Below are 21,883 nucleotides of genomic sequence, written 5' to 3'. Positions count from 1 at the left end.
CTAGTACATGTTTTACCCTATCATAAAGATGCTAGGTGATTAATTGGAAAAAAAAAAGCTTATGTCCATGGAGAAACTAAGATGTTGAATGAAAACAATAGAAATACTATAAGACTTGATGCATGATTCAAAATGAGCTCTGGTCCCTGCTTCATTCAGTGCAAGCTCTTTGTAGTGGAGTCGGGGACGTGAGTTTCTGTTCCCTCTTGTGAGAGAATATGAGAACAGAGTAGAAGAGAAATAGCAGATTGGATGAATGGTAGCATGCTGACTCTTGATCAAATAGTTTTTACTGCTACTCCATTGCCAGGAAAGATTCATGGGTCTATCTGTAGCTTTTATACAAAGCTTACAGGCAGCCAGAACAAACAGACATCATCCTGAATTGGATTCCTACCTCTTGCTTTCACTGATACTTTCATCATTGTAATCATCATCATCAAGGAAGCTGCTGTTATCTTATGCTATTTTCTTCCTGCCACCTCGCTATGTGCTGTAATTTACAGCCACCAGCAACCTCCTCTGCTCCCCAGCTGTTCATCATCTGCTTTTGAAACAGCAAAGTGAAGCTATTGGGCCTTGCAAAACAGCCATGGTTGGTCTTGTTTAGCCACTTTGCCTCCTCTCTTTGTATCTCACTGCACAGCTGTTCCCTCTTATGTTCCCCCGAGGGCAGAAGGACTTTTGGAGGCTTTGAGAAACTTCTGGTGCTCGGCTGAGAACTATGGCAACATAGGAATGGTCAGTAGGACTATTCATGTTCTTTAGAGCCCTTCTCCAGTAGTGGGTGGTTCTTAATGTCTTGGTGCAAGCAAACCCTACACCCTACAGCAGGTGAAAATTACCAGAAAGGTGATGTGAAAGGATGTGAAATTACCAGAAATTCTCCTGGTAGATCCTGCAGAGCTGCAGATCTTTTTCATCAAATATGAGGCTCTATCTCTTCTTCCTTCCCTCCCTCCAGGATTTAGGTTTCGGATAATCCTGTTATGGAGAAGAGACCAATGCAGGTGTTAGCATAGCAAAGCACTTAGCCTTCCGTTTAAATCTGTCCGATCTGTCATAGCATGCAAGACCAAAACAGATCCATCTCCTGGGTTACAGCACCCCAAGTCCTGTTCTTGGAAACAATCCCAGCTTAAATGTCAGTCAGCAATGTCCCAGTCATTATGCCAAGATTCCTATTTTCTGCATGAGGAAGGATATAGACACTAGCTTGAAATGAAGTCTGTGCTTCGACTTCTGTGTTGGCTGGAGGGTGAGAGTTTTGCGAGATCATGATATCCTTAGAATTAGAGAAGGGGAGTGATCTTATGAGGTCAAACCATATTGAAAATTTTCTACTGCAATGAGGGTTGCAGTGATCTGCAGTAAGGAGTGAGGAGGTGTTTTATGTCTGACTGACTGCCCCTGAACCCCATCCAGCTCCAAGGGGCTGCAAAACTTGATAGTTCTTTGGATTCCTCCTGTAATGCTGATTTGCCTCTCTCCTTTTACAAAATATATGTGCAAAACATAGAACACATAGTTCTGAATTTCCTGACTTTGAAATTCTCAGCCATAATGCTGCATTAAAGGAGATTTGAATCCAGGTTCCTCTATTTTTCTCAGCAGCTTCTTTTTTTTTTTTTCTTTTTCTTTTTTTTTTTTTTTAAGTAACAGAGCACTTAAGTCTGTAAGAAAAATTACCCTTGACAGCTTTAACTGCGCTGTTCCATATCTCCCCATGTAGCCATTAGCACAAGATATTTCTAAAGTGGGAAAAAGGCATTTTTCTTTCCCATTGAGCTCAAAAACAGATGAATGGATTTTGTTAAACTTACCCCAAACAACTGCAGTACTGGGCTGACATCAAAATCTGTCTTTTTATTGCAGTTCCTAACCCTCCCCTAGAAATTGGTGCCAGTCCTTTTGAGGAAAAATTTATGAAAATACATGAGGTTTTTCCCTTCCTACAAGGTCAGATTTTTAAAGAGCTATGCAAATACATTTTTTTACCTGTCTTTAGGAAACAGGTGGGGAAAGAGTTTATTTTGTATGATCTGTATCTTTCTTCCAAAGCTTTATCTCCTTGTCATTCACAGAGCTAGTAATTGGCTGTTTTGGAAGATGGATTATCTGTCTTGAGTCATAAACTATGTCGCTGGAACTGTGTGTTCAGGTCCCTATTCTGCCATTACATTTCCTCTCTGGTCATGGATGTGTCCCCTGAGGCTAAGGCCATGGCGTGAGGTTATCATAGGTTCATGCTATTTAAGCCTAAGTTAGGGTCCATTGGTGAGGCATCTCGGGGCCCTGCTCTTCCACACTGCACAGAGGGAGGCATCCCATCAGACACTTGAATTCACAGTCCTGAAGTTTTTACCTGGTTAGAGCACAAAGGAAGAAAACTCTGGTGTCCCCCCTCCCCGTGACCAAGGTAATAAAGTACTTGCTCATGCCTCCTGTTCCACTTCCTCCCCTGTTTGGGTCTTTGATGCTGTATTCGAATTCTTAGGAGGCTGCCTTATCTCTGGGTAAGGCTATTTACAGGCGATTCTGATATGAGTCACTTTTGTTCTTTCTTGGTGGTGTGGCTGCACTCTGTGAAATATCTAAATGTCAGTGGGAGGCACACCTAGGACATCGCACTTGCTTCCTGTGAGTGTCTGTCAACTGGATGATAAAGTTCTTTGTTGCTTTACTAGACAGGACCTAAAAAGCATGGACAACCTGGTGCTTAGGGCTGCTGTCTGGAAGGGTTGATATGCGAGCTTGGGTATCTCATAAAAAGGAAGAAGTTGAATCTAATATTAAGAGTGCTGTATCCTTTGTTCTGTTGTATACCAGGGAAACTACTGCTGGTGTCTTGTGTAGGCCAGTTTGCTTTCAGCATGCCTGTTACTCTGAACTCCAGAGGAGAAACAGAAGTGCCCTGAGGCTAAGGAGGACCTTGTATCTGGCTGGCTCAGTGTGGTGGATACATATAAAGGGATCATTTCCAGCCCAGTTTCTTGAAATCTGGTTCATTAGATGTTTTCAGAAAGTCTGCTGGATTAGGCCCTTCAAAGGAGATAGCTGTCAGAGCTCTGGGGGTGTTTGGTAGGAGCAAGGAACTGCTCCTGCACAGGAGCAAGGAAAGGAAATTGCCCTAAAGAGATCGGGTGTTCTCACAGCAGCAGATGAAAATAATTTTGCTTAACAACTTAATGATACAACACAAAGAATAAATAAAGAATAATGCAGTGTAGCCATGGCACAAGGAATTTAGACACTGTAGTGATAATGAAATATATACACGTGATGGGTATGTGAATACAGAATAAAAATGAAAACAAATGAAAAATAAGAAAGATGATTAGAAACAAGAGTAAAGATTAGTCAAAGAAATACCAGTAGGGAAAGGAGCTCATGGGGCAGAATTTGACCTTAGCTACCACAGCTGAGACACCAAGTTTCAAAGCAGGTTTGGATATCTGCAGATAGGAACCTCTGCATAAACATAGGCTGAAGGACAGAAGAATGTGGCCAGTTTAACAGACCACTTTTTTATTACCTTAATATATAAGATAATCAGATCATTTAATCTTAGTTGAATCTAAATAATGTAAAAAATGTTAATTGCGTAGTTAGCACTCTAACTGTTGCTTCTAACCTTTTTCCTGTGGAGAGTCCTGACTCGTGTTTGTCTCTTAACCTCTGGTAGTTTTTGATTCTGTAACTTCTGCTTAACCTGACTGATCCAAGTTGGCTGCATTAGATGCTCATATATTCTAAGCTATCGCTTATATTTTTATCTTATTCCTTCTCTAACGATTCTCGTATTCTGTTTTCCCTACTCTTTAAATGTATTTGTTACATAAATACTCAACCTAGGCCTATTAGAAGAGTAAGGACTAAGTGATGGGTTTATACTAGTGATGTTACATGCCTTCAAGGTCAGGTGGTAAACGTGGAAGAAAATCTAAATATTGGACTTCAGTGCCTGCAGTAACCATCACAGAATAATTTGTGCATTTTGTTTTTATTTCCTCTGTGCCCCAGCTTGTCTTCTGGAAAACTGGAGAAATCCTTATTTTCCCGGGCTGTTGTGAGGAACGAAATGTGCCAAAATCTAAGGTACTTAGATTTGTTGATAACAAGGATCCAGTAGCAGGAGCTTTTCAGTGGTCATTAAAAGCAGGTAGAAGGGCTTGACCGTGACTGGACCATAAACAGAACTCCCCCAGTGAGAGGTGGATTTCAGTCTGTGGCCCATGGGTTATGTCTGTGATTACACTGGTCAGAACTGCTGTTTCATGCTCTTTCAACGTCTGTGCCTCTAAGTCTCTGCTGTTATTCATTATTTAACTCTGGAACACTTTTTTTTAATGACCACTTAAAAAAAATTTTTAACTTAACTTTTTAATTTTTAAATTTTTTTAATTTTTAGTTAACTTTTTAAACTATTTTAATTTTATAATTTTTTAAAATTTTACTTAACTTTAAAAAAATTTTTTAGTGACAAATAAAAGCTGAATGGCATTGTATGGCACAGCTGTGCTTGCAGACTGTTCATATTAATTTGAGCCTCTGGAGAGCTGTAAATAGGTGCCTTCATCCATATACCCCTCCCGTCAAATGGGACTGCCTGCCTTCTGCAGACCTGAATCTTTCCACTAGTGGATGCTAGTACTGTGGTAAACATTTATTTAAAAATACACCAGACCTAATCTCCTGTATCCTTCATTCCTCAGGAGGTTTTCTTTTTGCCTGTGTAACAGTAGTGCAGCATGGATGCCTGCAACAGGACATACGGGTACAGGGTGGTGAAGTAGGGAATCTGTCGATGAGGCATATCATCTCAGATCGTTACTGGGAAGAGGCCAGTAGTGATATGAAAGTATCTAATAACCTCTGTCAAAGTGTACTCCCGTTTGCTTACGATGCTGCCAGACTAAGGGTGATAGCACAACAGTAATTCTAGGCACTAAGTGTGAATTATTGTACTAAAGGCAGAGCTGATGCCAGAGGAAGGAAAACTGCTACCAACAAGAAGAGGACATAGGTGGTCAAAAGGGGAAGCCTTCAGGAAGGTATGAGCAGCCTTGGGAAGGAGAGGAAATGAATGGACAGGCTCTTACAGTGAGCGACTGCTTTAGGCATTATATAAGCCAAGGTATCATAGCAAAGAAGCAAAGCATAGGCCACAGCGTCCCGTGGTGAGGGAATGTGCATCCAAAAGGACTCTGCAGGAGCAGGGTGTGCTGGTGGGAAGCACTGAGTTTAGGAACTGCATTTTTTCTAGAGGCTTGTAATATTTTGGGTTTTGTATGCTCACTAAAGCAGTAGTTTGTTTAGAAACTGTGTGATGTCTGTCTCTGCATCTGCCTACAGTTTGCTTCATGGCGCACTCAGATGTAAAATGCTATAGGTCTGGGGAAAGTATGGGACTGGAGACCTGAGAGTTGGATACTGGCTTTTAGCCCGCAGAACAGGTGCTTGGTGGTGAGCTTCTTTCTGGGATGCAGGGATGCAGAGGGCCAAGGCTGAAACGTGATGCCTGGCCGCGGGCCGGGCCTCACAGCTGCAGAATGCCAGCAGCTCCAAGAGGGAGGTTCCCTGAGAACAGCCTGGATTCTGACACAGAAGAACAAAAAGTAGCCTGGATTTTTTTAGAAAAATCGGCTTTATAGGAGCTGTGTTTCTTTCTTCCTTTCAGAAAGGCTTAGATGCAAAATTCCCTACTTACTTTAGTTTCCTGTATGAAATCAGTCAGCCTTCAGTCCTCAAGGAAACCCCTCACCTGGCCTAGCAATTTTTAATATCTCAAAGGGCTGCTCTGTCTTACCTTCCATCAACCTTTTTTTTTTTTTTTTTTTTTAAATTGAGAGCTGTCTTCTGAAGGTGGTGTACCCAGACTTTGAGTCAAGTCATCCCTTCTTCTCAGGTCTCCATGTCAGAAGCTTTAAATTGCCCTTCAGCAGATATGTGACTCCACAGAGTTAAATTGCTGCACAAAATCTGCAGGCTCACAGATGGCATCAGAAGATAATTGGAATGAGAGTGGAGCTAGCAAAGTAACTAGGGCCTTTTTTCAGTTTCTTCTTGAACTTGGATAAAATTGTGCACACAGCAGCTTTAAAAGGAAGAAGAAGGAGAAGGGGAAAAAAGATAAATTAAATTTCCCAAGGCTTTGGTGAAGGTTTCTTAGCAAAGGGGAAGAATTGGGAGATATGATCCAGCATGGGTTGCTGAATCAATAAAAATAAATTATGAGTTCTTTGCTATCACCTCCTATAATGTATGATAGGAGACCCTTAAATCATATCACTACCTGCCAGGAGAGATTGTATTTATGTTTAACTGAGTTACGCAGAGATAAAGCTCAGGCTTCTGTTATTTTAAGCAATCTAGATGTCTTTTCTAGTGAGAATGTGTGTTTATGCGTAGCAGGGCCATCCAGAGAGCTGGGGAATGTTCTTTGGAGCTCGGCTGTGCCTTGCCAGAGGTGTGGGTCAGATAACCTAGGGATGAATCTTCTCCAGCTCTGGCTTCCATGGTTAATGCCACTTGCAAACTGTGAATGTTGTTGGCATCTTCTCCCCCCACCCCATGTGTTTATTCATAATAGTGTAGGATTTTACTTAAATGTATCCTGTGCTTTATTGCGGGCCTTAAAATGGTGATTAATTCACTATGTTTTTCCCAGAGACCCTCCTGATGCTGTGTTGCTAATAATTCTAATAATATTTAGCTTTTATTGAGTGTTTTTTTTCCCTACAAAGAAGATAAAAGCTTTACAAACTGACCTGGTAGCTATGTTTAGGGCTCTGCTGCAGCCTTTGGGATAGAACCCAGCTGCTCTTTAAGAGCTGGAAACCATGCTGGAGGACATTCTTTCATTTCTTTAGGGTGAAGATGTTAGGAAGGTGATTTTGTGTGCGTATGTGTGTTTGTGCGTGCATGCCAAAGGTAAGTATGTAGGTAGGCAGGAGTATTTGCTGAACTTAAGCAGGATTTACCAATGTTAGTTTTTTCTTTTTCTTTTCTTTTTCTTAAGAGAATTGGGATGTCTCTTTCTTCTAAGTTTTGCTCATAACTGTGTTTTTAGTTCCTGCTTGTGCAAATGCCTCCTCACAGGCCTGAGCAAGGAAAGATCCTACAGAACTTTCCTGCTGATGGTTCTGTGTTCCTGGGAGGTTTCCAGATTGCAGTACACAGCTCACAAGTGGTATGTGAGTTACTTTGGAGCAGGAGGACATCAGCTGTTGCTACTTCTGCTGCTTCTGGTGATGGCTTTGACTTTCATGATTTGGTTCTCAGTCCATTTGCCCAGCAGGCCTGGCCTTGCACAGCCCCGTGCAATTGTAGCTGTGTACTGAGATTGAGTCCTGAGTATGAAGGACGTGCTTTGCAAAGCATCTCTGTGCAGGGGTTCACTAGAAGGGCTAGAGGCTGTTGAGATAGTCTTCATGGAGTCTTCTGGAGTCAAGAAGTTGACGTCTGTGAAGACTGGGAGTGAGGGAGCTTTTCAGAGCGAGTTGGGAACAGGCATGCCTGTGGGGCTGCGTGGGCTGTTGGGTGATACAGACGTGAGATGAAAGGTGACAGGTTTGCTGTGGAGCTGTGCTGGAGTCTTAGGGCTTTAAAAAGGTATGTGCTCCAACTGATGCATTTCCTGGAGTAGAGCTGTTGAGAGCACTTCTCGCTTCTCTTCTTCTTCATGGATTCCTCGCTTCACTGGGAATCCAGTCCCCTAGCAGGGGCTGAGCCAGTGCTGCAGAGTTGGGTGTTTTCGTTTTTTCTGTGAGCACGTTAGTAACGTATTTTTTTTTCTTCTTATGACCTATGAAACTTGTGGAAAGTGAATATCCGGCAACTGCTGTTAGTCTGTTAAAATTGTTAGAAATCGATCACCTGGTTCAAAAATTACTGATGGCGGGGGGAGCAGAGGGAGAAATGAACAGGCGGATGAAATGGGAAGTGTGGCTGCATGAGCCTTTCTTTAGGAAATGAGACTAAAAATATAATCAAAACTGCCCTCAGCACTAGTTTCTTTAACTCTTGGCTGAGCAAAGGAAGCAGGAGGTAGGTGGGGATGGGACTGGGAGGAGGTTGGGCTTTCTGGCTTAAAGCCATTTGCAGCAGGAACTGTCCCTAAATGATTTTATAGCTTCTACATAGGCCTGCCTTGTAAAGGCAGGTGGAAATTGAGCCTGATTTGAGTAGAATAGACACAAAAGCCAACATGATCCAGCTGGTAACGTGTGAGATCCAAAATGCCCTGCCCTGCCAAGTGAGCTCCGTAATGTGCAGCCGGGAGAAGGAAGAGCAGCTTGGCTCAGTTGCAGAACCTATACTGCTAGACAGAGACTGTGAAAATCGCTCTCATCTTGGGTGATAACTGGAGCCTATGCTTTGAGAGCCAGAGAATCTGGCTTCTTTTCCCGTGCTGTAAAATTTTGCAGTCAGGTTTCCCTCTTGAGTCCTGGAAACATTAGTTATTGCTTTGGTGGTGGTGTTATTTGGCTGCAGGCCTAACCGTATTGTGGGCTTCTATGCATAGGGCACCTATGAACATATCCTAACTGTGACAGTCCCTACACCAAAAAGCTTAAAACCAAAAGCGCAAGACAGCCTGCTAGGTTCAAGTCAAAATCCTTTCTTGATCTCAAGATCTGTTCTGTGACCACAGAAGGGTAAACTCATGATGCTGAAACAGGCATCCCTCTCAGTGCTGGTACCAACAGGTACTTTTTATCTGGGCTGGGCTTGTGCTAGAATCACTGAGGTGGGGGACCAGCCTGTGAGAGTCCTGCTCTGCTCCTGCCAGTAATCACTGGGAGGAGGGATTTGTGCTTTCCAGAGCTGACTCCTTCTGCAAAGCACAAACTTTTTTTTTTTTTGGCATTTTCTATTAATTCACTCCAAGCCCTGTAAACTATATTTTCAAATTACTGCTTCTGTCCAGAGGGGTCCTTTGTGAAGATAATGTGATCTGTCTGCAGCATCCCAGGGGAATCCATGGGAAGACTCTCCTGGCTCTGGCTCCAGCACTGAATGCTTATTCTGCTGCTTGATTTACATTAAAAGGGAGGCAGACAGGGGGAGGAAAGATCATATCATGGCAGTTTTCCCACTAGAAAGTGGAAAAACAACACAGGCAAGGAAGGATTAAAGGACAACATCTTTCTTTTAGTTATTAAGGGTTTTTTTTTTTTTTTTTGAGGACAAATTTGACAGCCTCAGCAGTCTGGAGATCACAAGTTCACTTCAACATGTTTTTTTTTTGTGTGTGTGATCTCAGGACTTGTCTCTTCCAATTTCAGAGGGTTCTTTTGCCAGCACTGCCTGAAGCCACCTGCAGATCATTTTAATCTCTCTAGAGTCAGGTCTTTTGCTGCTGCTTAAGTTGGCATTGCTTTGCTCTTGTGAAAGTGTCACCCTGATTTCTAGTGGGCAGGAATTGGCCTGTGTTTGTTGTCAGTACATCTATTACTTCCTTCACATGTCTTAGGGTGTGCAATTGCTCAGCTGTTAGTGTTTGGAGATACAAGTTTCTTTGGCTGGGTTCACCAGGCTGGAGAGAAGGTAGACTGGTGTTTAAGGCATGTATGTTCCTTTGCTAATCACTCTGTTACTGCGGGTGAATTGAGATTGTGGATTTGTTTTCCAGGAGGTGCTTGTTAGCTTAAATTAATTAACCGTTTCAACCATGTTAAACTCCGGCTGGAGACACTTTTTCAGAACTAAAGTGATCTTTAAGATGATTTCTTTGTTTTATTTGCAAAATGAGTTGAACCAAACTCCAAAAGTTGATTCCAGTTCTTTTTCCTGAGTGTGCTCATGTGGATAAGCACATAATCTCTCTCTGCCTATTGTTCCTCATCAGTAAAACAAAGGTGATGTTACTTGCCTTTTTTCACAGTGGTGATGCTTGCTGAATCTGTTAGTGTCTGTGGAATTTGAATCCCTCACACGGGAGATTTGGAATAAGGCTCTATGATATTCTCACCTGGAGACAGCACTGTTAGACATTAGCAACTGCACCTAGACCTCTGGGGCAAATGGGGATGGTGATGTTGTATAGCATGTGTGTATGTATGCATACCTATATATATCTGTGCACAGAGAGATATATTGAGGGGGGGAGTAGTTTTTCTGTGGAACCGGGGGTTATGTAGTGATTTTTTTCAAGAACAGCTGGACCTTAATCTAGGGGCACACATAGACACAAATTTATGTTGAGCATATGAATGATCCTCTTCCCATTTTTTGAGCATTTATGTAATGAAAGCTAAGCTGATGTCGGTGTCTTTTTCTTGAGTTAGCTTTGAGTGCAGAGACTACATGAAAGACCATCCTATTTGGCAAATGGGTCACCCTGCATAACTCTGTTAGATTGTTGGTCAGTTCACCTTTGATTATTAGTTTTGTATCTTTAAAAGATGGAAGAAAGAAACAGCTAGGGACCTTGCCAGAGCAGTGCTGCTGGCTTTTAGGCCCTAGGGCATTTTAAGCCAATTTGCCTTCAGATGTGAGCAATTTAGTGAGGTTTGTTCCCAGCAGCCTATGTGTGTTCACTTTTTTAATTTACTTGCTGGGTGCTGTTGCCCTCATATGAATAGGGGAAGGGCAGATGAAAATCACAGACAAGCTTCCTTTGGCAGTGTGAGGGGAGGAAAGGTTGCAGTCATCATGGATGTAGGTCTGTAGGCTGGAAATGGAGTCCCTGACCCCAGTGTGCCAGAGCAAGCAAGCAGAGAGCTTTCTTTTTTCACATGTGAATCTGTCTACAGTCTCCTTTTTGTGCCATGCGCTGCATAGTACTCATTATTAATTACAATCTGTAAATATGTGGATGAGGCTACTGATGAGCTGTGTTAATCTCTGTGCTGACAGAGCAGGATCGCTTAGGAGACTGAAGAATCTCTCCAAGGGGACCAGTGCTGGCCTTTCAGATGTCTACCTGAAATGATCACCTGTTCTCTCCATCTGCTGCTCTTCTTCTCTCTCTCTTTGAAAAGCAAGTCTCCTGATAAAGGAGCACAGCTGCCTTTGACTTGGCACTTTTCGGTTCTTTTGAATTCACTATCAACCTGCCGAAGGAACTGCATACGTACCTTTACACTCTACTTTGTGGGAAACAAAGAGCTATATATCTACTGTGGGATATATGCAAAACATTTCACCAGTTTAGTATTGGCAAGATCTGGGGAAGGATTTAATGAACTAAAATGATTTTCCTTCATAGTAAAATTTTATGGCCATAAAAGATCCTTTACCGCAAAGTACCCTCAAGGGCTTCTGAGCCCTTTTGTGATTTATGGGCTCAGAAATTCCTAATAGTTCTCCGAACAATAGGAATTCCCTTAGGGATGTGTTTTCCATGCAGAGCAAAACTGGAGTGCCTGTTTCTGGTTATATTTTCTCTACTTTCATGTCAGCTAAGTTGTGTCAAGAGTTGAGGCTGCTGGACTGGAAATCTATTGGTCTTTGTCTAAAGAAGAGGTACATCGTGCTAGACCTGGATCTAGAGATTCAGTGTGCTGTACAGTGGGATAGGGAGATTTGTCAGTGCCAGAGACTCTTAAACTGTGTTATAGTATAAGCCATTGAGGATAAATAATTGACAGGAGGTGGCATTTTTGTCATGTAGACCTTCTAGCAGGTTGTTTAGCAGACAGTGTAATTTCTGCAAAATGAAAACATATGAACTCTGGGGAGGCATGTATGTTAAAAAAAAAAAAAAAAAGCGTACAAGGAGATTCTTGCAGGACTGGAGTCTCAACGTGTTTCCGAAGAAAAAAAAATTTTTTTTCTGACTATTCTTCCCCCGTCCCCATGTCTGCCTTGAAAACCAAAAGAGTTTATTGAATTTTCAGGTCATTTAGTTTTGTGTAAGCTCAGCCTTAAATTGCATTTTCCAGAGGGTTTGTATTGCTTTAAGGGAGTTGTAATTCAGCCTGACCTATTTTCCTACTCTTTCCTTAGGGCTGGTCCTCCCTTTTTCGATTCTCAACCAGCTGAGCTATGTGGCAGCCTGGGGGATATCTGACTCTGGGGTGTCCTGGGAAATGCAATGTGACTGTGCAGAGCCCATAGAGAAATGGGGAAATTTTGCATCTGAGCTGTATTGCCTGGAGTGAGCAGCATGTTCTAGGAGAAAAAGTACAGTTCAGTTTTGAGTTGACTTGAAATTAATTTTGGGGGGTAGGTTTGGTGAACAGACACAAGGCAGTTTCATTTGGGACTGATTTAAAAATGCCTAAATGAAAATTTCTGCTGTTTCTGAATCAATACCACTTGGAACACTTCCCTCTCCTCTTCCCTACCCCTCCCCCCCCCCCCCCCCCCCAAACAAAATCTTTTCATCCTGATTTAGGTTGAAGAGTAGGTCTTTCCTAAGGGATGGCAATGCTAGATTTTTCTCAGTTCAGGGAAGAAAATGTTTATTTTTGTTTTGAAATAGTGTAATAAATTTGAAATCTCCAATTTTCAATTGAATTCACTTTTTAGTGTGAAAACTTCAGGATTTTCTTGCAAAATGACTTTGACACAGAAAAGTCATGGTTATTTGTTAGTATTGACAAAGACGAGCTAAGTTTCTTCAGCTACAAAGTAGAAAACAGAATCAAATGGCTCAGCTTGAATCAATGAGGGTTTTTCTTTTTCTCTCTTTTCTCTTTTTCCTGTCAGAATTCAGTATCACAACATTTGGCTAATTTTCTTTCCTGTTTTTTTCCATTCTGTTTCAACTAAAACATTAAATAACAGAACATCTCTTAAAATCTGGTACCTGTCCAGATCTGCCCCTGACATCCCTGCTTCTAGTGTTCTCTCATCACAGTTGGGGCAACATGATGTAGAGGCCTCAGAACAGCCTCTTGAAACACTTTGAAGTTTCCTCTGTAACTCAGTGTCCAGAGAAGCATCTGAAAACAACCCAAGAACCTGCTCTGTCCTTTATGGTCTTAACTGCATGTGACATTTTTGTAGCAGTTAAATTTGCTCCTGTAGTCTCATGAGGCAGTGTTAGGGGGGAAATATGCTTTTGTAGCTCTTCTTGGGAAGGTTGAGTGTTAAGCCTCTCCAATCCTTTCTGGTTTTCAAACTCCCAAACCATGGCAAGTGTTACCTTTATTGAATCTGAAGTGTCTTATCTCAAAAACAAGCTGGGGCAGGGTGGAAGCCATCTGGGGTTGTAGTGCAAGTGTGTCGCTTAGCCTGGGCGTTTGTTGTAGGTGATTGTACTGTGTATTACCGCTGCCTCAGGCAACTCGTGCGATTTCCTGGAACCCTTTGAGAGATTTAACTGCAAAGGGAGGCTTATGCTTTTGCTTTCCATGCATTAACAGCAAGCAGGGCTGGATTTTTGTTAGTCATCCTGGGTGAAAATCCAGAAAAGCCCTACTAAACAATATGCTTTTACTTTGGATTTATACCCAGGATTGGAGTAGGATTCAACCCACTCTTGCAAAGGTGATTGTCCTGCAGTTTGCAAGGTTTGCAAGAGATGAATGATATTTTTAAAAAAACTGCGCCTAAGAGACCTGTGGAGAGGCACACAAAGAGCTGGGAGAATATGGATGCTGCCTCCAGTTGGAATTAGTACTTAAGGTAGAATTATTCTTTTGGAATTTGGCCAGGACACAGAGACTTGATTTACTGTTTAGAGTTGTGTCCAGGATCCACAGAATTCAACCGAAGTCTTCCTCTTGGCTTCTATGGGATTAGGTTCCAAAATGGGAAAACTAACCTTCTGAAGCTTCCTGATAGTTATGAGCCGTCAGGACTTTTGCTGTGGTGCACGGCTTCTGAGAGACTGGTATGAGGCCGTCACACCCACTCTAGAGGATGCTATCTGAGTCTCTGTAGGAATATAGGGAGCATCCTAAAAAAGTCACTTTCATCAGGTTTCAGTTGGGAGCAGGCTGCACTGCTTCCATCAGTTGGTGTAGGGGGAGGGGGTCTACAAGCCTTGGTTGCTGCTATTTGCATCTGGTGCTTCTCCTTGTGTGTGCAGAGTTTAAGTTGCAATAAAAATGATTTTGTCCTTAATTACCAGCTGCACAGCATTGGTTTAATCTGATATGGGCTCGCTTATGCTGACTCAGATCTGCCTGGCAGGCTCCTTTTCACACCCTGCTGGAAGCTGCTAAGCTTTATCTTCTACCTAAAGTTTTCTGCATGGTGAAATAAAGGGACAAGTACAATCAAGGGAAGGGGAAAGGGAGTCCAGTAGAGAAAGGATGCTCAGAGCGCCTACTCTAAAGCCATTAAGTTGGGTATTGGCTGCATAGTCACGTACCAAGGTCCCTTATGATTTGAACAGGTCTCTTCCCGGTATTGTGCTGACAGTAACTGACTGCTGCAGCCTCCGTGTTGTGATATTGATTAATCCTTTGGCATTCTTCCCTTCTGCAAAGCTTTAAACTCCTCACCCAGCAGCCTTTCAGCCCGAATGAACCCAAATGAAAGTTGTGGCAAATCCCGTTGCTGTGGGATGGGGAGAAGGGAGGGAGAGGTTGCTTTTGTGCTAGGAAAGATCTGTGTTGCATAGGAAAACTAAATGAAACCAGCTTATTGGGTGACTTCTCTCATTTGCACTCGTCTTTTCACCAAAATGTGAAGTGCTTATTGTAGAACCCCTCCTCCCACCCAATATTTACTGAAAATTACCCAGAATGCTTTCAGCACCCAAGCAGATACAAGGGAAACGAGCCTGTTGTTGAACGCAAGGAAGAAACAATACCAAAACGTTAAAACGGTGCAAAACTAAAATGAAGAGATGCACCAGAGCTCTTCCCGTTGAATCCGAGGGGATGAACTGCATGTCATGAGTTATTCTAAAAAGCAAGGACTGAATGCTCCAATGCTCTTAACTTCCATTGAGGACCCTCCAATCCTGCTGCAGAAGTTCTCGTCCAGTGTGTCATTACGCTCCTGACTGGGCCTAGGAGCTAGCTCAGGGGCTCACAGGTTATCTGAATGCATAGCTATGGTTTTGAGGGAGAGAGGAATTAGGTAATAGCTGATAACCAGGAGAATTACATTTACTCACAGCAAAAGGTGAAGAAAAAAAAAAGTGAGAGCACCAAGGATGCTTAGAGGGCAGTTACATTCCCCAGTGATCCCCCAGGTACCTTTTACCTTCCGTCTCCTCCTACCTAAGGTTTGCAAGGACCTGTTTCAGGAGTTTTCAAGGCTTGCCAAAAAGTTAGTGGGTCTTTGAAGGCTCTGGCTCTCCTTGAGGTGAGCTGAAGTTTTGTCATGCTCAGAGTCTAAGCTGAATGCTGTGCGCAGTGCCCCTCTTTCTTAGCACCGTGGAAAGGTGGTAGTATGTGGAAGTCATATTCTCATGCTCCTGGAGGTCAGAGACATCAGACAGAGAACAATAAACCTCATCAGAGGCAAAATGGACTGTTTTGCTGGGTGAGGATCCTCATAGATGAACTCTGTGTTTCTTCCATGGAGGCTCAGGATTTTCGCTGTTAGCACCTTGGGAAACAGAGAGGAAGAGTCAAGGGCAATTTCTGGCTGGACGGTTCAGTTAACAAGGGCCCATCTGGCTTTATCTCTAACCTTAAATAACCATAGATGTAGAGGAGTAGAGAACCATAGATGTGTAGAGCTCACAATGTTCAATTAATTCCTGTTGACATGTTTTATTTCAAATGCAAAACGTGCCAAGGAATAAAATAAATGTTACTAGTTACATGATGCATTAAGCTAACGATTTTCTCTTTTTTTCTTTTTTCTTTTTTTTACCTACTTGATCCTTTAATATGCTACCCCTAATGGATGAATACTAAGCTCTCCTTCGGGTGATTTCAGATACCTTGTGTATTGTTACACAGTCTAAAGGAAAACTTTTCTCTCTTTCTTTCCCCTTTCTCTTCCTCCCGCCCTTCCCCAGGTGATTCTCATTCTGACAAAGCTCTACGACTTCAACCTGGGGAGTGTTACGGAGAGCTCACTGTGGAGGTAAGTGGATTGTAGAAATCACAGTGACTGGCACGGAAGGGTGCACTGTACCTTGCATAAAACTGGAGGGTGAGCAAGGGAATAACTGAGCAAGTTAATCAGGGAGATGCTGGGAGGGAATTTGAGAGAAACTGGGGAGCTGCTTTTTGGAGGAAGGGCATGTGATTAAGAATACATTGTTTAATGAAGCAGGTCTACAAAGGAGAGGGTTGCTTGATGTGTAAGGTCAGCCTGGCATGTAGAGGAGCTTGGTCGTGTTCTCACCTTTGAGTGTCCTCAGATAAGTCCCTTCATTCTTCTGAGTCTCTGCCGTGAGGCTGGCAATAATAATGGTCTCTATAGGTGGTAAATTGAACCACAGTGCAAGTGCACTGTGCAACTTGCAGAGTGTGCAAGTTTGTGTATGATACATTGCATGGTATGATCTTAGCTGGGGCTCTACCTGTACAGCCTGTAGCGGAAATGTCTGGAAACATTTGCTCTCTGGTCCCTCAGTAGGCAACAAATAGTACCGTAGCTGCAGCACTGGTAAGAAGCTGGGCTTGTTAGTGCAGGAATGTCTAGGTGCTCTCTTCTGTGGCACTGAAATACTGGCATGTGCTGATGTCCCCTAGGGGTTAGGAAATCCTGACTCCTTGCTTGATGTTTGCAGCTGTCTAGAGCACAGCCTGTACCAGACACTGTACTGTGTTTGCTAGTCCATGTCCGTGCAAAGTCAGCTGTGTTACGCAAAACATGTTCCTCAGCCCTGTGAGCTGAGGTGGCTGTCTTGGCAGTGGATCCATGTTGACGGGGTCCATGAGATTCTTAGTCAGCAAAGGATGAGAAGGTACCACAGTGAGGTGCTTGGTTTCTTCTCTGATACAGGTAGGCTCAGATGGTATTGTGTCCTTGCTGTGTTCCTAGTCTGGCATAGGAGACAGCGTCCTGGCTTGGGGAAGCACCCGGCTAGGTAGCGTGCGTGTAATGCAATCCTCTTTAAACAGCTTAATTCTTTTACAAATTATCCCTGCAAATTATCATAGCTCCCTCCAAAGAGCTTCTGTCTCTTGGGGATTGCCCTCCATTCTCACACTGCACCTGTGCTGTGGAAAGGACATGCCTTTAACTAAAATGTTGTTAGTGTTGCTTACCATACAGGACAAAAGAAAAAAGAAATTAAGGGGCCAGAACAGTGCTTTGTGTCAGATGTTGTACCTGGTGTACTATGCTTATTGCTCAATCTGCGGAAAGAGTAATCGCTGAAGCTGTCAGTGTATTGTAACCATAGCTCTGGATGTGAGCTGCTTCTTGGCAGATGGTTTATGTTCTGAGTTAATTTAAAAGCCCCTGTTTGGAGGAGACTTTGGGAGTGCGCTGTGTGGTTATTTCCCAGGCAATAAGAGCCAGTTAATGCATTAAGGGTTAGTTGGTGAGAAGAGCTCTTGAAACTTCTCAGTCTGCACAGTAACTCCAAAGCCTAATTGCACTGTACCATGGTAATCTGCAAAAGTATAAATAACCATGCGGCTAATAAGGGAGAGTACAGTCATTTCCACTTACTGGTACTTTTCAAGGTATTTAAGCCTTAAAAACTTTTTGCCTCTTTACCTAACAAGTACAAATGGCACTGTGATTGTACTTTAAACATAATTGCTGAGCAATCTGTTCTGCATAAATAAAGTAACAAGCAGGCAAATCCTTTCCTAATACTGAGATCACAGCAGCACCTGAGCTCTGCGTAACGGTAGCAGCAGCACCCCTCTTGGAGTCTTCCCAGAGTGAACATGATGCAGTTCATGCTCAGTATAACTGAATGCATCTCGTCGTTGTTCATCTGGGGAAATGTGCCAACTTGTGACTGCCTTTCAGTCTGTTCCCAGACAGCACACTCTCTTCTGTAGTGAAACGGGCCAATGTGGGCTCCCAAGGTTGAGAAGTCAGAACTCCTGGGTTCTCTTACAAGGTCTTGGAGGAAAGGAGTCAACTACAGATGCTCAAGTAAGAGCTAGTGGGTAGGGCTACAGGGCTTTAAACCTTAGTTGTTTCCTATCTGGAAAATTCAGGATTAAATCATGTTGTATTTTAGAGGGGAGTGTGGAGCCTTAAAGAATGGTTTTCCGTTCCTTTGGAAAGGGTGTTGTAGAAATGCAGATAGATACTAAGTGGAAGCAATAAGTCAAGAGGAATTGACTCCTTTTCTCACGATTTTATGTTCCGTTTGCATGTCAAGGCCTCTGAGTCTCTGCATTATTTAAATCAATACTTTTCAATATTTTCTTTTAATTTTTGAGCCCCTGAAATTTTCAAAAGGAGGATCTGTCTTTGCAGAGTGAATTTAAGCCTTTTGGCAATAGCTTTACTTTCCTTAGTTACTTTTTGCAAACTCCTTCAAAGTCATCCTTGAGCCCCAGGAGCTGGTAGGTCACAAATTGAATGCAACTATTGAGTAATCATCAAAAGAGAGTCCAGATTTTTCCAGGTGTTTTTTGGTTTCCTTTGTATTTTCTGGGACTAATGTACATTCTTTCTGCTAACTGAGAGTTCTGCTTATATGAGCTATAGTGCTGTTTGTGATGTCTTTTCTGAATGCTTGGCAGTTGCTTCCACAGAAGAGGAGTGGCTTTTGTGGCAGAGAGCAATGAATCACATGCCATTGCTTCAAAGGATGCTAGGACAGAGCAGGGTGCAATGCAGTCTCCAAATATCATCTTATCTCTGCCTACTTCGTGCATCAAAAGATTCTGCTTGGTACCCCTGAGCTGTAGCTTGAGACTCTGCTTTTAATGGAAAACTGAATTGCAATATAAGAAATTTTTCTAATCCTTGCACCTAAATACAAAGACAAGTAAATCAATACAAAACCATCCTGAATGTAATTAAAAAAGAGAACAAAAGCAAGAGAGGGAGAGAGGACAATTAAGAGTTATGCTGCAACCTGATCTCTCTTAGGCTGGTGCAAGTTTAGACAGAGGAAAAGCTACTCAACATCTGAATACAGAAACACAGGCATTAATAAGTAAATTCAGGTTTCTGGGGTCAAAAAATTCAAAGAAAAGGCCTCTGTTGTTACTGGTACCAGCCAGCTTCAAAAAAAAAAAAAAAAAACCACAAACCAAAAACCAAAAAAAACCCCACAACCCTACCAAAGAACCCTCCGCAACACACCCTTGTTGGAGAGTATCACCTCTCTTCTTGGTCATAAGAGATTTGTCAGCTGTGGTTTGTATTTTTGTTTTTCCCACCAGCTGAGCAGAGGAGATCATTTTGCTCCAGTGAAAACAAGCTCTGTTATTGTTGTTATACCTGTCATGGTATAAGACATCACCGCTCTTGGTGAGAGATCTTTTTCATTTGCCAGCAAATATAGCTGGCTATAGAAAAATTAGATAAGCTTTTCAGGCATGCAAACCCTTAATCAATTCTCATTGCCTAGTGAAATATCCAACTGGAAAACTGTTGAAAATTCAAGCTGAAATTTTAACTGCTTTTAATTAAGAAGTGGATTGAGATTTGGATGTATGCTTTCTGTGGAATTTTGTTTCTAGCACTAACACTTCTCCATCAACAAAAGGAAAATGCCCCTTCCCTTTATCTGTGAACCTGAAAGGTTTTGATTTTGAAATGTTGTCGGAGAACATCAGATTTCCAAATCCTCTTTAGGCCAGGGTCCCTGCATCCAAATTCCTCTCCCATGCTGAACTGTGATCACACAACTGTGATGCACCATGAAGTTTGAACTTACTTTATCAAGAGTGGGGACCCTGCCGTTTCATGGGAATTGTAGTCCAAATAGGAATCTTTCTGACAGGGGAGAATGGGAGGGTTAGATATGCAAAATACAGTGCCAAAAGACATCCTTCACAGCAAAGAGTGAAGGGTTTTTATCTTTTCTCTGTGGAAGAACTCAGACAAATTTTATTAGCAGGGAGAGAGAAGGGGAGGTCTGTTCAATGTTTTATTTCTTTAAATGTCTGTGTTCATGACATTTGCAGATGTGAACGCAGAAATTGTGATAAATGAGTTTTGATTTCAGATGTATGTTATGTTCATGTATATGGGGAGTTCTGTAGGTGACATGCTGGGCAGAAAGGAAATCCTTTCATTAGTTAATCTTGTTGCTGTCCAGTTGTTTCCTTGTTGTGTCGTGGGCATGGATAAACAGGAGGTATCTACTGAGCTCTGTTTCTTACTCTGTGGGCCTTCTAGACTTCTCAGGTTGTGCAAGCAAAGAGTAATCCATGTAAATATGTCTTTGCTTGCTGCTAATCCTGCCTCCTATTTAAGGTGTACAGTTTTGAGGCAGGATTCTGTGAATGTGACATTCTGCGTAAGTATTTGAAGTTGCCATTATAATATTTTAAGTTTTTAAAATATTTTTAATTTTTTTTAGCCTGTGTGGGCTGAGCACACACAGTGGGCTGAGCAAAATGGAATGAAAGTCTTCTCAGCTGTCACCTTATTTAGTGTCCGGCAATGATTGTAATTATTTGGATTGCAGTAGATGAAAAGACAGCCTCCATCCCGAGGGAGCTTTCAATCTCAAACTGAGACAAAGAGACAACAGGATGATACAACGGACAGGAGAAGACAAGTTAACAGGGAGGTATTTATGATCAATGTGATAGCCACAACTGCAACACATCAGCTAATTAGGCAGTGGGGAGCACTTCAGATTTTCTTCCAAAGTACAGGCTCTTGCATGTGTCAGCTCTGAGTCCTCACTGTCATTTTACCCACCTTTGCTGAGTCCCCTGGAGTTCCCTTCCTCTGCCTGTGGCCCTGACTGAATTAGTTAATGTTACATGATGTTGGCCCAAAACCTTGCCTGGCTTTTGCTGCTTAAGAGGCTAAAATGTTGCTGGAGGAATTCTTACGTATATTTGTTCTTGTTTATTTACCAAAAAACCCCTCATGTTTCCATGGCTGCGGTAAAAAATCCCCAAGCCTTTTTATCCTTGTGATCACTCTGCCTGAAGAGGTCTGTCTATCTTCTTTACCTCTAGGTTGAGTTACAAAAAACTTTCAGCTTTTTAGCAGAGGTGACTGTAGAACAGGCCAGCTACAATTCGTAGCTTGGAGATGAGAGGACTAAAACCTCTCAGCTTAGTTGTAAACTTCCTTATGGCTTGCATTATTCTTTCATTTGGTTCTGTTTGAACTACCAGAGGGCTTTACGGTATTTTATCCCCTATCCTTGCCTCTAAGCCTCCTACATTGCCTCCAGAGGTCATCAGCATCTTTTAGTGTACTTCTGGTATTTGATTCTTTTGCAAAGTTTCATTGCTCATCCTTATATCTATGTCCTACGTTCATGTGTTACATAGGGAGCTGGCTTCAGGTAGGTCTGCTCTGAATCTGTGAAATGGTGAATGCAGTGTGTGAATGCAGTGTGAAATGCCATGTGAATGGCTCATTTTTGAGAGATGGGGCCTAGTCTCCCTTTTCCAAGTTCATCTGCCTCCAAGATAGGTGAGGCAGGGATCAGGAGACTGCTTACATGACTCAAACTTCCATATCATCCTCTGCAATGCCAGCAAACCTGAAAAATGATCTTGGCAAAGCCAGAGCGTCATTAAAAGCTTGGTTCTGCCCTAGTGGCAATGCACTGTTTAGACTGTGGTGCTGAGAATGACGACTCCAGTTCCGAATGCTACCTCACGTTTGGTAACAGTCAGGCTCTGCCCATGCTTTGAAGTAGAGGATTGTGGTTTCACTGGAACTTGCTGTATTGAAATGCAGTCTCCAGACAGCCACCTTGACCAGACGACATCCCTCTGCAGTACTGTCAGGTTTTCTCATATGTACTGTTTTGGACTATTATGCTGATAACATGTATATATGTTATTCTCTGAAGGACTGTATTCAGGCATAAAACTATTTGAGCTGGTTTTCAAATTAATGATGCTTCCCATTACTGCATATTATTTGGCATTTTATAACAACACTGCAAAGT

The 21,883-nt window shown here is 42.4% G+C and overlaps 1 protein-coding gene across 1 annotated transcript in view; it reads left to right on the top strand.

Annotated features, from left to right (window-relative positions):
- The window catches only part of SORCS3 (sortilin related VPS10 domain containing receptor 3), a 307,446-nt gene that overhangs the window by 89,444 nt on the left and 196,119 nt on the right, over window positions 1–21,883 (top strand). Inside the window, exon 2 of the mRNA XM_068949693.1 lies at window positions 15,881–15,948. Within this exon, the coding sequence (XP_068805794.1) occupies window positions 15,881–15,948 (68 nt within the window). The remainder of the gene's footprint in view (window positions 1–15,880; window positions 15,949–21,883) is intronic.

The sequence above is a fragment of the Struthio camelus genome, chromosome 7 (assembly GCF_040807025.1).
Source record: "Struthio camelus isolate bStrCam1 chromosome 7, bStrCam1.hap1, whole genome shotgun sequence".
Taxonomy (NCBI): domain Eukaryota; kingdom Metazoa; phylum Chordata; class Aves; order Struthioniformes; family Struthionidae; genus Struthio; species Struthio camelus.
This window is presented reverse-complemented; position numbering and strand designations above follow the sequence as displayed.